Raw genomic sequence first — 17,951 nt, 5'->3', positions numbered from 1 at the left:
CTTTCGGAAAAAATCGTCTTGGGCCCAGCATAACACGTACCAACCGGAGAAATAGACTCGCAAAGTGGAACCTTCACCATCGTCGGGTTTTCTTCTGACCTCGTCTCTCCTTCACTGGGATCTAAGACAGGTACCCATGCTGCGTCTGTCTCATCGACGACCGGACAATGGCGCTGTCATGCCCATCGTGCGTCCATCCCAGGCCGGAGACTCGGCCGGAGACTCAAGGACAAAAAAAAAGACAAGAAAAGAAGCGAGACGAGACACAGTAATCAGCTTCAGCCCCCCCAGATGCGGTGACCCGCCAAGAGCTCCATGTCTCTGCTTCTGTTGCTGACCATTGCGCCTAAAAATGGATTCAGCTCGAGCCCGCCAAACGGCCATCGAATCAAATCGGCTCCTTCGCGGCGCCACCGACCAGGGTCGTCAACCAGGGCATGACCTCTCGGCGCCGGGCTGAGAATCCCAATCCTCCCACGGGCACTTTCGAGTCCTTACTGTACAGTACAGTACATGCAGCACGAGCCCCCTGGACCGTGATAGACCGCCCAGCGGGAGAGATGAGAGACACTCGATGCGCTTCTCGGCCGGCCCCTGGGCCCGGGACCCCGCCACGCGAGCTGTTGGCCTTGTCGTTGCCAGGTGCCAGTTTCCGTCACCTCATAAAATTCTTTGGTCCTCTTCCGCTCCCGTCGCATTCCTTTCCCTCAAAGCCTGTCTTGGACCCGGCCACGACGCGGCGTGGCTGGTCTGGATCCAATCGATCCGGCCTCGTCGACTTACACGATGCGTCAACGAACCGCCATCCTCCTGTCCCTGGGCGCGGGCGCGGGCGCGGCTTCACCGAGTTCGGGCTCGGAACAGTCATGGACGTCGCCGCAAGAGACCGACGTGGCCTTCATGGTCGAGCAGCAGTTGCGGATGGGGTCATCCCCCAAGCCTACGCCCCCGCCACAGCCCCGGGGCCATCATTTCGCCCGGATGGACCTGATGCCGCGCCTTGAAGGGTACACCTTGGATCCGGGGACCTGTGGCTTTGTGCAGTTTAACGGAGGTGAGTCTGGAGCTCCAAAGTCGAAAAGCTCTGGCTAACATGCAGTGACCAAAGACTCAGTCACCTGCGTCTCCAGCACGGCGACGTGTGCTTCTCTTAGCGGCTACCTCGGATGTTGTGAGCGCAACAAGGTGTGTTCGCGCATTCAGACCGTCTGCATCGACTACGTCGCTTCTCAAGCCGGCAAATGTGACCTCCCGTACGATTATCACACCGTTTGCTGGTAAGCTTCTGTTCATATCCATTGCGCCCTGAGCTCCATCTGCCATTGTCACCTCGTTGACATCACTGTCCCCCCATCCCTTCATTCTTTTCGCTCACTTTTTCACAATCATCGCTTACCTTTTCGTGACTGCTTCTGACCATTTGGCAGCTCCTCGGCCGCCCCAGCATGCTACACCTATTTGATGACAAGGCCTGGCTCTGGCACTTTCACGGCCCTTGCATGCTCTACCTCCAGCGGTACTGCCTCCCTGCTTGACTATGACCCCAAATGGTCCAGGACTCATAGCTTTCCCCCGAGCACCGCGTCCTCCAGTACCGAATCTCCGACCACTACCGTCGCCGCACAAACCAGGGCGGCGACTGAGACTGGCAATGGAGCAGGCGGTGGCGGCGGCGGCGGCAGCCAGGCAAATGTTGGAGCCATCGCGGGAGGCGCCGTGGGGGGCGTCGCCGTTCTCGGCCTCCTCGGCGTGGTTGCCTTTCTGCTTCTCCGCCGCCGCCGCAGCCATGCAAGTGGTTCCGATACCCAACAGGCGTCCCCTCAAACGGCCATGGCCCAGAGCCACCCCCAGAACCCTCCACAATACCCGCACACCTACTCTCCGCCCGCACAGAATTACGATCCTCACATGAGCGTTTACAGCCAGCAAGCGTACCCCCCGCAAGGCTGGAACAACCAATATCCCCAACAGCTCCAGGGACAATATCCCCCTCAACAGCCTGGCGGTTACCAACCATACGGTGCCGCATCGGGCTTTGCCGCGCCCTCAACGGCATCGCCCCCACCGCCCTCGGTGCCTAGCCCGAATACGATCAAGGAGGGCGAAGAGGGTCCTCACGGAGTGACGCCACCGCCCGCGGCCCCTCACCACCATCAGCCGAGCGAGCTGGCGGCCGTGGCCCCGCTGGGTTACGAGAACAACCGAGCGGAACTGAATTGAGGGTGAGTATGAGTGATTATTGGACATGTAGAGTACTGCAGATACCCCGAAGGAGGATGTCGTGACGGAAGCGGAGATAGGTAATGAGAGAACTGGAACGTTAGTCATCAGTTGGACGGCTAGGCACAAGGTTTCTTTGGCGCATCATCAACAAGGGTCTCAGTTTGAGGGCGGATCGTGGCATCTGCAGTTTGCCCCTGCCCCCGCTCTCTTGCATTATAATGCAGCGTCTGATGGGAGTGCACAGGAGCGTTTGTCATGAGCAGTCCGAGGCTGTGCTAGCCAGTGTCATGCTCTTTCTTGTTCTGCTTTACTTTAGGAATCCCGGAGAGAAGAAAAGGAAACGAATCAGGTCTCAATGCCGGACGGGGTCATCTACTGTGCGGGGGAGCGAGAGGGAGGTGTCGGCAGGTGGACTTCACGCTGCTGCCGAGTCGGCGACGACGCGTTGGTCCCAAAACTGCTTCCAGTCGACGACCTTGTTGCCCAGTCTGGCCTCCTCGGCGGCAAAGACGAGAGCGTGGCTCCGGATGACGTCGTCGAGGGTGCAGCCAATGAACTCGTCCTGGGCGTCTGGGGCGGGCTGGCCGTGGTTCTTGACGCGGTCGCAGGCCAGGACGAACTGGCGGGTCAGGCCGAGGTCGCCGCCGCCGTGGCCGAGATCCTCGAGGCCGGGCTCAAAGGTCTTTGTCTCGCCCGAGGCAAAGTCTTCGACGACAATCCTTTTGGAGTCGGCGTAGATTTCGCCATGCTCGCCGTAAAAGCGGGAAAAGCGCTCGCACTGGCGCTTGGTCTGGGCGGCCATGTGGAAGGTGACGCGCGTGGCCGGGCGGTTGGACTCGGGCCAGGAGATTGTGACAAACTGGTCGTCGCAGACATTGTTGTCGGCTTCGAAGACGCAGCGGCCGAACCAATTGCGACGGCGGACCACGTCGGGGGGCGTGTCGTCGTCCCAGTCTTCCTCTAGGGCGCGCTCCAGGGCGGCAGAGCGGTCGTCCGGGGTCGGGTAGTCCTCAATGTCCGGGACGACGACATCGACGGGCCACTCTGTGTTGCCGCGGGCGAGGCCGGAGCGGGGGCCGAGGTAGATGTGCTTTGCCGAGTACTTGCAGCCGACGTCGCCGAGGGGGCAGCGCATGCAGTTGGTGGCGGCGCCGGCGTCGGGGGGTTTGCGGGACTTCTTGAAGAACTGGACGGCGCCCGAGGAGGAGACGAAGTCGGGCAGGTGAGGCTGCTGCTCCTTGTCCTCGCCTTGTCGGGCGCCAGCAGCGGAGGGGCCCGGGGGCGAGCAGAGGAGCCAGAGGAGGAGGTCGATGTCGTGGCAGCTCTTTGTGAGGAGCGACGGGGCCGAGGTGCGGTGGTTGCGCCAGCTGCCGCGGACAAATGAGTGGGCAAAGTGCCACCAGCCGACGGGCTCGGTGTGGACGGCGCTGTTGACGTGGCCGATCAGGGCCTGGTCGACGAGCAGGCGGCGCAGCATGAGGTTGTGGGGGCTGTAGCGCAGGACGTGGCCGACGGAGAAGACGGCCGTGGGCCGCAGGGGGGCGAGGGCGCGGCGCATGGCCAGGCAGTCGGCCAGGGTGGTGGCCAGGGGCTTCTCGCACATGACGTGCAGGCCCAGCGGGGCGAGGCCGACGACGACGTCGCGGTGCATGTCGTCGAGGACGCAGACGAAGACGCCGTCGACGCCGGGGGGAGGAGGAGGAGGGTCGTCGACGGCCTCGCCGGCTTTGCCCTCGACGTCGCCCTTGTTCTTCCCGGCGGCAGCAGCTCTCCGTCGACGCTCCAGCTCGTAGGCGAGAAAGTCGCGCCAGTGGGCAAAGGCCTGGCCCTCGCGCGGCTGCGCGGCCTCGCCCCAGATGTGGCGGCGGCCGAGGGCATGGCGCTTAAAGGCGACGGGCTCGGCGACGGCGGCGACGATGCCGTTGGAGACGCCGTCGATGGCGCTGGCGTAGCATCGCCCGCGGGCTCCGGCCCCGACGATGAGGAAGCGCGGCGGGTCGGCCGACATGGGCGGGCGGGGGGATTGCTGGGCGTCGGCCTCGCTGTCGGCGAGCTCCGGGTCTCGGACGCCGACCATGATGGCGTCGGACGAGGTGGTTGACGATGGGAGTTGCGCTTCCCTTGGCGGGGCTTCCTTTGCGGGGAAGAGGGACGAGGGAGGGGCAGCGAGGGTTTGGTTCGGGAGTTGATGCTTGTACCAAAGTGACACGGCTAATAGGTAGTTAGTCTCTGGCCGTTTTACGCCTCCTCCCTGTTTCATAGTACGCACTGTAAGCTCTATTAACCAAGGGCGACGTAACTTAGGTATTAGATGGGGGTAAAAATAGAATGACAGGCATCCCCCGCCAGCTCCATCCAAGCCTGGGGGCTCATGTCCGCACAAATGGCGTCACGGGCATTGGCAATTAATCCACCAATAACAAGAGTATTAACTTATGGCGTACTATTTGCTACGAAGGCTTGGTGGGATGAGGTGGCTCGACGACGAGGTCATTCTCGCCTGCCTACACTTGTCCGACAAACTGGCCTTCGTCCGGGTCGGCTTCTCCATCCCAATCCATCGGCAGACGCCATCTCACAGCACCATTCCGCGTCCGTTCGAGAGGGCGGCGAAGCGGATGGCAGAATGGCACCACCAAGCGGAAGCACGGAGCCTCTTGGTGGGCTTCTTTCCGCTCTTCCAGCACCAGAGCCACTTCAGTCTCCTAGAGATCAACGAGAGGGAAGGGTCTATCTTCCACCACGACCAGATGGGCGAAAGAGAAAAAGCTGACGTCCAGCAACGAATCAATCACTCCGAGCGTGACTCCCAATATCCGAAAACAATAGATTATTCATTCCCGATGAGGAAGCTCGACAGGATCGCGAATGGCTCAAGAAGGCACGGGAATCGCAGGAGAAGTTACATAGGGATAGATAAGTTCTTGGTAGCGTGACCTCAAATGCTTTGTTCGTACTCCTCCAACTCTCGCTTCTCCTTCTCCAACTTATCTACCTCCCGTTCCTTGTCTGTGATGGCCTCCCCCATCTCAGATATCATTTGTTAATACTAAGACTATCTCATCGATATGAATCGTATTCCCTCTTATCCAGTCTCAGAAGCATTCTCCTCACCCTGCGACTGAGCGAATATATTCCTTAGTTTGTTGTCATATTGCTCCTGCTCTCTCACCTTGAAGGAAATAAAAGGTCGGCTATCTAGATCCCATAGTGCCATGAGCATATGACTGAACTCAGCCCATGCGGCAGTACTGAGCTTTACAAACCGTGGCTGGATATGATCGATGTATAAGGCTGGCAAAGTCGTTGGAGAGTCCAAAGCACGGGAGTACCAAAATGAGCCCGTCTTCCAACAGGCACGCATGACTTTAGCACTGAAGTTTGTGTGGTATAGCTCCAAGCCCTCACTTTCTACTGCGTCGACAAACTCGTCGTGCAAGGCAGCATAGTCGTCAAAATAGAGAAAGATTTCTTCCAGGCTCCGGTCGGAAAGCCAGTCCGGTGGACCAACCATCTCAATAGGTCGCGAACATGCCCATTCGAGATCAATTATACTCGTGATATGCCAATCATCGTCCACAAAGATATTGCTCTGGTGAAGGTCGGTTAGTGAGAAGATAAATGGCCCTTCACGAAGTTGCGGGTCCATAAATTTGGGGAGGAGGGCCCGCATTGCTGTTAGAGCCGCCAACTGTTGTTCGCCATCGCTTTGGTGGTGGATCGAGTTAGGTTGATGTCGTACGCGGTTGTCGTGGCAGGTGATGAGATCTAAGAGGTATGGCTCTACAGAGGTGTATGTACGATCCCGGGGTATTTCGGTCGCGATCCCGGCATTTTCTAGCTGGTGAAAGAGAAGAGTAAGGGGACGATTTGCGAGTTTTAGGACACCACCGTCGTCTATTGTCCAAGAGCCGATCCTAGGGAGAGGAAGCTTTGCAAGGTTGAGCATGATCCGAGAGAGATGCCTGAAGAGATTGGCGCGCCGCCCTGAGTCATGGCGAGATTCCTCCCAAGTCTCGGATAGCATCTTGCCATTGTCGATGTATTCTAGGACCAAATACCCAAGATCGGGTAGATGGCGGCGACTGTGCGGAACGCAAGGGGAGAGCGAACGACCGAATATCCATGCTATAGCGCGACGGGCAAACCATAGTGCACGGTTATAGAACGGCTCACGACTGACCGCAGCAAACTAAACGCTCAATCAATAGATGGTGGGCTAGCCAGGCCAGCGTTACATACCGATTACGTGCCAGGAAAACCAAAGCCAAAGAGTCGAGGTATAGGCATATCGGGGCAGTTCTGTTGCAGCCAAATGTATGTGGCAGCCTCTGAGCGCAGCTTTTCGTCGACATTTCCGGGGCGAAAGGCTTCGCCAAGCTTATATGGAAGCGGAAACCGAATAATAGCACGGGGAGGAAGACCGAAAGTATGAGGGCTCCGGACAATATGAATAGGAATACAGGCATTAAAATTGCCATGTATCCACTCCTTAACTTCACCAAGGCTAAAATCAGATTGTGATATGTTCAAGTGTCGCGATACAACCTCGGCGATTTGTTGGCGTTGAGTATAGAGGTGGTACCAGAGCTGATATCGCTTCTCTGGGTAGGACAACTCTCGAATGATATCGATATCCTGTTTCAGAGCATCTTCCAGGGAGATCCGTCCCCTAAGGAGTGGTAGAGTCTCCTCCATGGGTGGCGGAGATAACGATAAAAAGGGCCGAAGGCACCAAAAGGCGGTCCATCACGTCGATAGAAGTTCAAATGGGACTCGGTACAGCTAAATTTCCGTTCCGGACACACCTCCAGCCTCATTTATTAGCCACAACGAGCTCAGCCATCCCACCAGCCACCCATCAGCCATCCATCAGCCATCCAGCAGCCATCCAGCAGCCATCCAGCGGCCTGATTTCTGCTCAGCAGCATGCATTGATGATCCAATCTAACAAATACAGTCAGCTTAACTGGGGCGAGCTTAGGTAGGATGCATTCATCACAAAAATAACGGAGTGCCGCGGTAGAAAGAGTAAAGCCAGGAGATCGTGATGTTTTATGGCACAGAGTAAATGGACGGTAGACTTCTGACCACCTTTCGGAGTTTCAGATAATTAGCTGTAGATGCTGTAGCTGCCTCCCACACAGTCTCATGTATCCAATAAAAGTGGGCTTTTAACTCCCCTGCCCAGTCGCGGCAACAGCTGCCTGAAGTGCACAATCGTGGACCCCGCTGGTGGTGTGTAACTTACAGGGTGTCTTATGCTGGACTTGTAACCGGTGCTGACGACAGAGGGTGAACTGATGTGCTATGGCTGCGTTAAGTCGAGGTTCCAACCATGGTTCTTCGTGCGCATTTCGGCATACAACCTGTTCAGAGCAATTCACCGAGCCACATGATCGATGGACGACGGCATGGACTCGGCTGGACAGTTCCGGCACGAGCCTTCCCGGTGCTTCACGCTGGCAATGGATGCGCAGTTGAAAGTATCGCAACGCTTACTAACTTACGCAGACTGCAGGATGGAGATGCCTCCCTTCTCCGCTTGCATAACTAATCACTGCGCCACCGTCATCCAAGCCATCTCCACCAAAAAAAATTGTCTAAAAACATACAGCAGCCGGTATTCGCTGACCGTCACCGATTCAACTACTAATCTGCCCCTTGCGAGCTTAACTAACCGCGAGCAGACGAGAGCGGGTGCTTCCTCACAGGTATGGCCGTATGTGACAGAGACATAAATAATTGTAGCTTATATCTCTGCTGAAACACGATTTGCGTCGCCTCACCTCACTCAAGAAACCTCACGTCAAGAGGAACAAAGTGTACGGCATCTTTCTTAGCTAGCCGGCATTAATTGTGGCAGCTGGGACTGGCCCTGTCTAGCCGCTTCGACGCTTCAATCCACCCCCATCTCTCCCGGCCACGACATCATCGAAAAGCGCCCGCGACGAGCCTGCTGCCGACTGGGTAGGTAGACGATAGACTTGACAGCTGGCATCGAATTGTCGCAGTGTTACGAAGCCATCATGGAATTTGTATGGGGCATGGGGATGTTCAGTACCGACCGCCGTGCTGCCCAGCAGAAAAGCTTGAGGTGGGTGCTTGATACTGATCATGTCTACACACTGAGCTACGCCATCTGTCTCTTGACTCCATTCTTCTTCTGCATCGGACGCCTGAGTCGACTCGGGATTATGTCGCATCACCTCCTCCTTGCTGTATGTATTCCCAATTAGTGTACGAGGCGTCCTTGAACTACTCCTGGATCTTGTCGAACCGCCGGTTCTTGTGCACTGTCCGCATGCTCGGAAGCATATTCATGACCTTGCTGGCGTCTCGCTTCATGAGAACCGGTGTCGCGTCGCCCGTACATGTGATGGCGAGGCGAAGCGTCGTGATGCTGTGGTCGACATGGTCCGTAGAGTTGTGCGCGACGAAGTGGTGAGGCCTGCTGGGATTGTTTCGTTTGTGTCCTAAGTGCTATACGTGCATGGCCGTATCATGTCCTTAGCTCATGCCGCATCTTATTCAGCCGTCGGTAGTCCGCGGTAAATGTCTTGCTGATCAAAGTCATTCTCCCATATATATTCCTCGTACTCGAGTTATAATAGTGCTAGGGCTGTCAAGTGACTCGTGTTAGTAACACCTGTCTTTTGCCATAGCAGTGCACTCACAATACGTGGATAGCAACTTCTTGCATGTCTGCTCGTTAACAGGGACCCTCGAATCATCACTGCTCTCCATGACACAACGGCTCCCATCAAGACCCCAAGGACGACAAACACCACACTGCGTTCGTCAGATGGTCGCCGTGACCCAGAATGTGCAAATTCCTCTAATGGTCCGTCTTCCATGTCCGCCGACATGAGCGGATCATTTGTTTCCACATCAGCGCCCTCCATTTCCTAGGCGGGAGGTACTGGTACTCGAAGCCCTGATGCTCGTGCTCGGAGCCGTTGATGCACTTGCTTGAACACAGTCGTCAAAGATGAAGACAGTTTCCGGCACGGCGCCAGCCAAACCATCTGGTGCTGTGTTCGTTTCTCACGAGGGGGGAGCCCAGCGAAATACTGCGTGTGATGACCCCAGTTCGGGCCCTTCTGTTTCTGTGTCCCTTGAAGCTTACCATATGCTTTTGCATGCATTCAAAAGGCCTTGCTTCCAACCATGGTGTTTTGCCGGCCTCATCGGGCGACTGAGTATCCCGAATTTACAACAATGCGCGCGTCGAACCGGACTGTCGAACCCGAGTGTTGGCAAAGCGTCGACCAACACCTGCCTGAATCAGGTCGACTCACAAACCCAACGGCTTTCTCTGGCACATGTGCGTCATGTTGGTGGCCAAAGCTGAAAAAAGTCTCCGCTGGCCTGCGTATTGTCAGGCTGATCAGGTCGCGCCGAGTCCGCAACTCGTACCTCGCACCCGTACGAGTTATGCCAACGCACTGTCGAAATCGAAATCGAAATCATGTGCTCATTTGCTTAAAGAACTGACCTATTTTGTGCTCAAAAGGCGCCAAGGGGTGCTCCTCACCTAAACCCAAGTCCTCGAGTTTGTACCGAGGATTTGTGGTGTGCATCGCCATGTAGCCTCTGACACTATCGCTCCAGGACTGTGCATATTTCCCCCTATCCTTGAGAATCGTCTCGACCCGTCTTGCAGACTCTATTGTCTCCTCATTTACCTCTCCTAAAACGGTAAGGAGTGGCTTTCCTGTGCATTTAGCACGGTTATTTATATAATTCCTCGTATCCCCACCAACTTCTTCCTTATAGAAGCTGTTCAGACATTAACTTAGGAAGTTATTCAAAATAGAGGGTGGGCTACCCACGATAGCACGTCGTTGGAGATATCGATGAATTTAGCCATATCTGGGATCGCTTCCAAGAAGGCACCAACGTCGGGATAAAGCGCTTTGGGGTAGCAGAACACTGCATAAGCTACGTTCATACCTGACATGTCTCTGTAGAACCCGGGAAACTGTCTGCCTTCTCTCGTGACAAGCATGTTTTGGAAACCTGCGTGTCGCTCCAGCAAGTTGCTCGTCAGAAACTTGAGGACAGAGATCTGTAGCAAATTCGCCATGACAGGATCAAAATGGTTATGAGCCTCTCGAATCAAGTCTGCAATTCCTTCGAGGAGCTTGTTTGGCTGGGTCTCGCCTCGAAAAAATCGCTGGTGGAAAAGAAGCGCCTCGTCTATCATGTGGTTGTTCTGCCCGACTATGTCATCGTACTGGACGACGAGCCAGGTGAACAGCCCCACATACCCCTGGACTTCAACTGGATGGCCGGGGTGGGCAAGCTATCGGCCCGTCAGCAATCGCATCATATTGAATCATCGCAAGTCAGAGGTAAAGGCTCGGGATACTAAGTGCAGAAGGATCTATGGACTGAAGACGGCACCATCGTTATCGGTTACGCTCGAACACGGTCAACATGCCGATTAGCAAAGACACTCTCAAACAGGCGTTGGAGAACATGTACGGAAGTGAAGGATGCTTACACAAGCAAAGGTGGATAACCTCAAGGCATTATTTTAATAGAAGTAAAAGAGACATCTTGGAGGTCCAGCGAGACCCTAAATTCCGGGCTTTTTACCGGTCTATTAGGTGTCGTCGAGGTCTTTGATACTTGGCAATGAAGCTACCCCTGTCAAGGTATTGACCCTCTTTGTATCCCTCTATGGTCTAGCAACGAGGGCTCCATTAGTCAACAGACACCAGCCACGGAGATTTGTGGGGCCGAGTTGCCCATTTCTTTTGGTTGACGTCTGAGGGGCGGCTTCGTGATACCCTAAGAAACTGGCCAAGCTACGACAGGCTTGGCGGTGGGCGTCCCACACGTGGGGCCAGACTTGCAAATAGATAAATCATAATCAAATCAAATCAAATCAAATCAAATTTATCCAAATCAAATCAAATCAAATTGCCCCTGCGCTGAATCAAATCAAATCAAATCGCAACACCCAAATTTATTTGGATATCTGATTATTTGGATACGCCCCACAATGGCGACCTGGGCCAATAGTTTTGGGGAGCCAGCCCTGCCTGGCCTAGAGTGGTCGCTAATTACGGGCAGTTGCTTTTCCAGGCCGTGTCACCAAGCTTTCTTTTTGTGTTTTACCTGACACGTTTGATCGTGAAATATATCTTTGGGTGCGTCTGCCATATTACGGGGGGAGATATTTGTAGCCGATGGCCAAAATGGGACAGCTCTGCACTTGACTGCTGCAATGGCGCATATGGGAGGAGTACCGAACCCTCGCGGTCGAGCAAGATACGATACCCGAGGAGCCCACAGCTGCAAGGAAGACAACGGACCTAGATGACTTCATGACCTCAATTAGGAAACTTGGCGCCCAACCTGCGCCCTCACCGTCCTCCATGCGTGACGAGTACGCAGAATGGGTGGGCAGTACCGATCCGGGCGATTGTCTTGTGGACAATCCCATCCAGTACTGGCTTCTCCGCAGACGCCAATATCCACGCCTGTCGCGAATGGCAATCGACCTCTTTTCCATTCCGGCGATGTCTTCAGAGCCGGAGAGAATATTTAGCCTTGCCGGACAGATGGCCGCAGCTCAGAGAGGCCGCCTCAAAGCGGACCTTATCAAAGCGGACCTTATAGGAGCGGCTCAATGTATTTTGTCGTGGGAAAAAAGTGGGGCTATCCAGATATCCAAATGAGATCCAAATCGATTCAAATCAAATCAAATCAAATCAGATCCATGATTTTGCTATCCAAATCAAATCAAATTGGACCCCGGATTTGATTTGATTTATCTATTTGCAAGTCTGCGTGGGGCCACCACCAAGCCTATGCTGTATAAAGACGCCTTGACTACCAAGCAGACCACTCTGCCTGAAGGGCAGACTAAGACGAGTGGGGGCTATAGCGCATGCGGCTAAGAGGGAAGGAAGGGCAATAGCAAGGTAGCTTATACTAGGTACATAAAGCCCAAATTGTCTCGCTGCCAATTGAGGCCCTCTAAGTCCGGCACGGCAGTATGATCCATGATGGATTAACAGATAATATTGTAGCGCTGAAGGCCAAGAAGACGGCATATTATTCTAATTTACTAAGAAGTCGGGGCCAACCCTACGTGAATGTTGTCTTCTATCCATCAATATTCTTACTACGCTGCTAATCTTCCCCTTTTGGGCGTATTAAGTCCCTGCACATAGAAATGGGCACCCCCCTGTTTTGGGCACCCAAGATGGGTGCCCAACCTAAACGGCTGCGTCAACTTCAACAGCAAATTTCACCGCGGAAACGCATCCAATCTGCTAAAAAATTGACGCATGTGTCTTCAAGCCACTACTGATGAAATATACAGAGTCTGACATTCACAGCGCCCTTGAGGCAATCGCCAATGGCGGATCCGCCAAGAAGGCTGCTCGCGATTGGGGCGTCCGAGGGCAACTCTTTACAATCGCATGCATGGTCACGAATGCAGAAAGGATGCATTTTCTGCTCTTCAGAGGCTTTCTCAGACACAGGAAAAGCAACTTACCGAATGGATTCTCATTCAGGACGCCTTGGGCCTTCCTCCCACTCACTCGCAGATCAGGCAGTTCGCGCAGCGCATGCTCGCCGTCAAAGGAGACCACACACCGCTCGGAAAACACTGGATGCAAGCATTTTTAAGACGAAATCCTGCAGTTCGGACCCAGAAGTGCCATCACAGAGACTCTGCGCGTGTCAACGGCGCTTCTACCGAGGTAATTCGGCCTTGGTTCAACAATTTCTTCCTTCCCGAGATTCTGGCTATTAAGCCGGAGAACAGGTACAACATGGATGAAGCAGGCATCATGGAAGGACTTGGGGAGAATGGCCTGGTCGTTGGCAGTGCTGAAAAACGATCTGTACAAAAGAAGACGCCTGGTTCTCGGGTCTGGACGTCGTTCATCGAGTGCGTGTCCGCTGCCGGCACCTTCCTCCCTCCACTCGTCATTTTCAAGGGCAAATCGGTCCAGCAACAGTGGTTCCCAGAAGATCTCAGTACTTTTAGTGACTGGCAATTCACTGCGACAAAGAACGGCTGGACTTCGGACCAAACTGCGGTGGAGTGGCTCGAAAAGGTGTTCATTCCAAGAACCCAGCCACCCGACCCTTCGGAGCGAAGACTGCTAGTATTGGACGGCCACGGAAGTCACGAGACGGTTGACTTCATGTATCTATGCTACCAGCATCAGATTCACCTTCTTTTCTTACCTCCCATACCTCTCATGTGTTGCAACCGCTCGATTTGTCTGTCTTCTCCGCTCTTAAGCACTACTACCGCAAACAGGTCGGATTTCTCAGCCTCCTGACCGATTCAAGCCCAGTCGGCAAGCAAAACTTTCTTTCCTGCTACCAGAAAGCACGCGAGCAAGCGCTCACTGTGTCAAACATCAAGGGTGGCTGGAAAGCGACGGGTTTGTGGCCGGTGTCGATGGCGAAGCCACTTTGAGCCCTCTTCTGCTGGAGAACAGCAACAGACGCAAAAAGAACGCGAAAAATGTGGCCAATGCATTCAATAGCCACTTACCCACCAGTGACTGGCAATCAGACACATCCCAGATTGCGTGGTCGACCCGAGGCGCTCGCAAGATCTGAAGGTTCAGGTAGTTCAATTCAACCAGCTAGACGACGACGTGCCCACGAAGAGATTGCTGTTCAGGAAGATCACAAAGGGTTTGACGAGAAGGATGGCCTTTTAGCAAAAGCTCAATTGCAGATTCAGGCACTGGAAACACAATTGGCGGCCGTCAAGCCGAAAAAAAGGAAGAGGGTGGTCACGAGCCCGAATTCGAGGTTCGCCAATATTGAGGCAATACGACGGGCGCAGGAGGAGGTGAACGCAGCTGAGAATGAAGAATCTGATGAAACCGAAGCTGAGGTTTCAGAAATAGGTGACGATTGTATCGTAGTGCACGGTGGTGGGCAGTGAGAAGGGATTGAATTAATGGTGTTGAAAATGGTCGTGATTTTTTTGGGGTGCCCAAAACAGGGGGGTGCCCATTTCTATGTGCAGGGACTTATACACTAAAGGACCTTGTCTTTTAGTCTGCCTGTCTCGGAAGATGCGGTCGTCAGATATGCGTCAGTTGTAGCGCACTTGTCGGAGTGCATTCCACTTTTACCTTCGTGGCACAATGGTCTTTGCGACAGCCTAAGAAGCAGAATGGTCTGCTTGGCAGTATGATAGTTAAGGCGTATATGCATTAGCTTAGTCCCGCCCTAGTCACTATAGCCAGACGAAGCGCCTACCTGGACGTGAGGATTGCTAGAGAGAGACTAGACAAGCTAGTTTCTACTACGAAGTAGAGATCTGTTAATAGCGCCTCGCGGCCCCCGACCGCTATTCTCGTAGGAGCTCACTAAATCGAGGCGGTCGAGGCGGCCTGGAGCAGGCGAGGCCACCAGAGCTAGGGCTACCCACTAAATTTATAGCAGGAACGTGTCAGATAGCGAAGACCCGGGAATCAGCTATAATCCGCACTAATAGAAGCATCTGTTAGAGCATTTTACTTTTACCTCGTTAAGCGGTATTTATAGGTATATATTTAAGAGCTAGCGACGGAGTAGCTAACCCACGTAACCTATAGCTTCCGGTTACTACTAAGGCTAACCGTCTATTCGAAGCATACTTTAAGGTTAAAGAGGTTACTGCTGCCTCTATCTAAAAATAAATATATTTATAGGTAGGCTATGCCTCTTAAACTATACTTTTACGTCCCTATCTATTAGGTAGCCTAAGGATATATTAAGTAGACTTAAAGATACTTATAGGTATTTACTTATAGTCTACTTATACCTACTTATAGGCTATTTTAGGGCTACTATAAATACTTAGTAACTAGGTAAATTAAAAATAGGCACCTAAAATATATATAAGTATATTTAAGCTACTTATAAGTATTACTTATTTTATTTTATTATATTAGTTATTTATATTTATCCTAAAATAAAGTATATATAAAATATATATAGGCTATATAGCTAAAAGTAGTATTAAATTAAAAGGTAAGATCTTATAAATATTATTTATTTTCTACTTTAACTATTCTTTTAATATTTAAAGCCTTATTATTATAGTTAAATATTCTCTATATATTTAGTTTTCTTTATAAAAAAGGCAACTATTACTTTTACTACTATATAGCCTTTTTACTTTTTCTTATAGCTTTAAACGTATTCTTCTTAATAAGAGTTACTTTCTTTTAACTTTTTTATTTCCTTTATCTCCTTTACTTTCTTTATCTCTTTTACTTCCTTTAACCCCTTTACTTCTTTTAACTCCTTATAGCTAGGATCGTAGGATTACTCTAGCGCTTTAGCGCTCTAGCGCTCTTAGGTAATAGGATTACTTAGTGCTCTAGGCGATTTAAGGAAGCTCTTAAGATATATAAGAAAGGAATAGAATACTCCTTTAAATAGATAGCTTAATAGCTTTTAATATAATTATTATAATCCTTATTATAATCTTATCTTTACTTTTAATTACTTAATTACTTAGTTATAGTTTATAGCCTATAACCTTTAACTTATTACTAATATAATATACTTATTATTACTTAGACTATACCTTTATACCTTATTATATCTATTAATATAAACCCCTTAATAGGTTTATCCCTTAGGAATTATACTAGTTATTATATATTTAAAGCTCTTATTTAGTATAAAACCGCGCTACTTTAAGTAATATTATAACTATTAATATACTTATATAGTAAACTAGATTAACTAACTCTAAAGCTACTTATAAGGGAATATATATTATAGTATGATTAGTTAGGTAGTAAAGATAGCTAAAAGTACTATACTATATATATTATATTCTCCTTATTATAAGACTAAAGCTTATAAGAAAAAGGATTTCTCTTCTTTTATTAAAGTAGTAAGTAGTCTATAATATATAAGCAGGGTAAGCACGATTCCCTACTAATACCCTACTAATATATTAGTACTATATACCTAAGTACTTTATTAGCTTATACCTCTTAATAGCGCTCTTATAATTATCTCCCTTCCTATATAAACGTCTTAGCTATATATAACGACCGGTATTATTCCTAAGGGATAAACCTATCGAGGGGTTTATATTAGTAGATATAATAGGGCGTGGTCTAAGTAATAATAAGTATATTATATTAGTAATAAGTCGGAGGTTATAGACTATAGACTATAACTAGGTAATTAGAATTAAAGATAGAATTATAATAAAGATAGGTATTAAAAGCTAGAGAGCTATCTATCTAAAAGAGTAAAAGTAGGTAGCTATATATACCTATAAAGACTATCCTTAGATTACGGTCTTAGCTATAATCCCCTTTATAGCTTACTATAGCTTACTCGTAAGCTATACTCCTAAGTAGTAATCTATCTATATAAGGCTTACTTAGCTTATATATGCTCTAGGTAAGCTAAGCCTAAGTAACTTCTCGTCCTAACTATTATTCTAAGCCGCCTTATTATATAAACGTAGCTAGCTCTCTTACGGCCCGCTAACTATAGTCGTAATACGATATCTCCCTTCCTTTTAGTCTTATCTATAAGACCTACTACTGCCTTAGCCGCTATATATAAATATACCTTTATCGCGCGTATATATATTCCTTATTTCGTCCTTTTTATCCCTTAGGATATACTACTAATAGTATATCTAGTCGCGTATTAAAGGATCGTTCTTATAAGACCCTTAAGCGTATTTATTTAGCTAAGTCTATTAATCGTCTTAGTTTTAACGTTATACTATATTCTTTCTATTTATCGCGCGGCTTCCGCTATAAAATACTAGAGAAATCTTCTAAGTATACTAAATATATATAGTAGGGTCGTTCCTACGATACGTCGGGCGTAGCGATTAGCTCTTATAGGTAACTTCGTTATTTTACCTATTATTTATAGCTAATATATTTCCTAGTATCCTAAATAAATCTAGAGTTTAATTAATTAGATAAAGAAAAAGAAATTACTAAGGAGCGAATATTAAAAGCTTAAGCCGACCTAAACGAAGCCTTAGCTCGTTTAGCGCGGCTTTATAGTTAAAAGCGCTAGCTAAAGATAAAGGGTACCGAGATAGTCTATTAGGGCCTTTATTCCTTAGATAACCTTAATAAGGCTAAGTACTAAGAATCTAAAGTAGTAGTCGATATTTAGTTTATAGGTAGATTTAATATACTTAATTAAAATGCTATTAGTTTATTAAGCGATTTTACGATACCTAAGGTAGATTTTACTAGTAGAACTATCGAAGTAAAGAACTATAGTAGGTTAAGTACTTAACTAGTTCCTAGGTATTTTCTTTTAGTCTATAACCCTTCTACTTAATAAGGTATTCTTATTACTAACCTTATTTTCTTATATTTAGTATTTATTTTACTTTATATTCTTAATTATTATTAACTTTAATTTTTTCTTATAGTTTAGCGTTTCGTAGTACTAGTTTTAATAATAAAATATAAAATATTAGGTATATTTATATTATTATTAATAGCGAAAGTTTATAGTTAACTTTTAAAATAGTTTTCTTAACCTTAAATAGTCTAAGTTTCTTATAATCTAATTTATTACTTAGTTATTTTATTTTAATATTTCGTTATATAAGGTAGACTATATCTCCCTCTTAAAAGATTAGTCCTTATAATCTTTTCCGATTATAGTAAGTAGATATTTATTTTCTAATAAATTAAAGTTCTTATTATATTTCTTTATATAATTTTCGTAGCTAATCT

At 49.5% G+C, this 17,951-nt stretch overlaps 4 protein-coding genes across 4 annotated transcripts; 1 reads left to right on the top strand and 3 right to left on the bottom strand.

Moving 5' to 3' along the window:
* Positions 1-786: 786 nt before the first annotated feature.
* On the top strand, positions 787-2,220 carry HRG_05843 (uncharacterized protein; the record flags this gene model as incomplete). The annotated part of the gene is made up of 4 exons (XM_044864314.1): positions 787-1,054; positions 1,115-1,277; positions 1,445-1,516; positions 1,593-2,220. The coding sequence occupies 4 exons, from the start codon at positions 787-789 to the stop codon at positions 2,218-2,220; spliced, it is 1,131 nt and encodes a 376-aa protein (XP_044720846.1).
* Positions 2,221-2,638: 418 nt separating this feature from the next.
* Positions 2,639-4,300, bottom strand: HRG_05842 (oxidoreductase family, NAD-binding rossmann fold domain-containing protein; the record flags this gene model as incomplete). The annotated part of the gene is made up of 1 exon (XM_044864313.1): positions 2,639-4,300. The coding sequence occupies one exon, from the start codon at positions 4,298-4,300 to the stop codon at positions 2,639-2,641; it is 1,662 nt and encodes a 553-aa protein (XP_044720845.1).
* A 1,008-nt stretch (positions 4,301-5,308) lies between these two features.
* Positions 5,309-6,250, bottom strand: HRG_05841 (Aminoglycoside phosphotransferase; the record flags this gene model as incomplete). The annotated part of the gene is made up of 1 exon (XM_044864312.1): positions 5,309-6,250. One exon carries the CDS (start codon positions 6,248-6,250, stop codon positions 5,309-5,311), a length of 942 nt encoding a protein of 313 aa, XP_044720844.1.
* A 3,666-nt stretch (positions 6,251-9,916) lies between these two features.
* Positions 9,917-10,312, bottom strand: HRG_05840 (uncharacterized protein; the record flags this gene model as incomplete). Its single annotated transcript, XM_044864311.1, has 3 exons — positions 9,917-9,940; positions 9,990-10,005; positions 10,059-10,312. The coding sequence occupies 3 exons, from the start codon at positions 10,310-10,312 to the stop codon at positions 9,917-9,919; spliced, it is 294 nt and encodes a 97-aa protein (XP_044720843.1).
* Between the last annotated feature and the right edge of the window lie 7,639 nt (positions 10,313-17,951).

The sequence above is a fragment of the Hirsutella rhossiliensis genome (assembly GCF_020360975.1).
Source record: "Hirsutella rhossiliensis strain HR02 chromosome Unknown scaffold00005, whole genome shotgun sequence".
NCBI lineage: Eukaryota > Fungi > Ascomycota > Sordariomycetes > Hypocreales > Ophiocordycipitaceae > Hirsutella > Hirsutella rhossiliensis.
The sequence above is the reverse complement of the archived record's forward strand: the minus strand, read 5'-3'. Positions and strand labels throughout refer to the sequence as shown.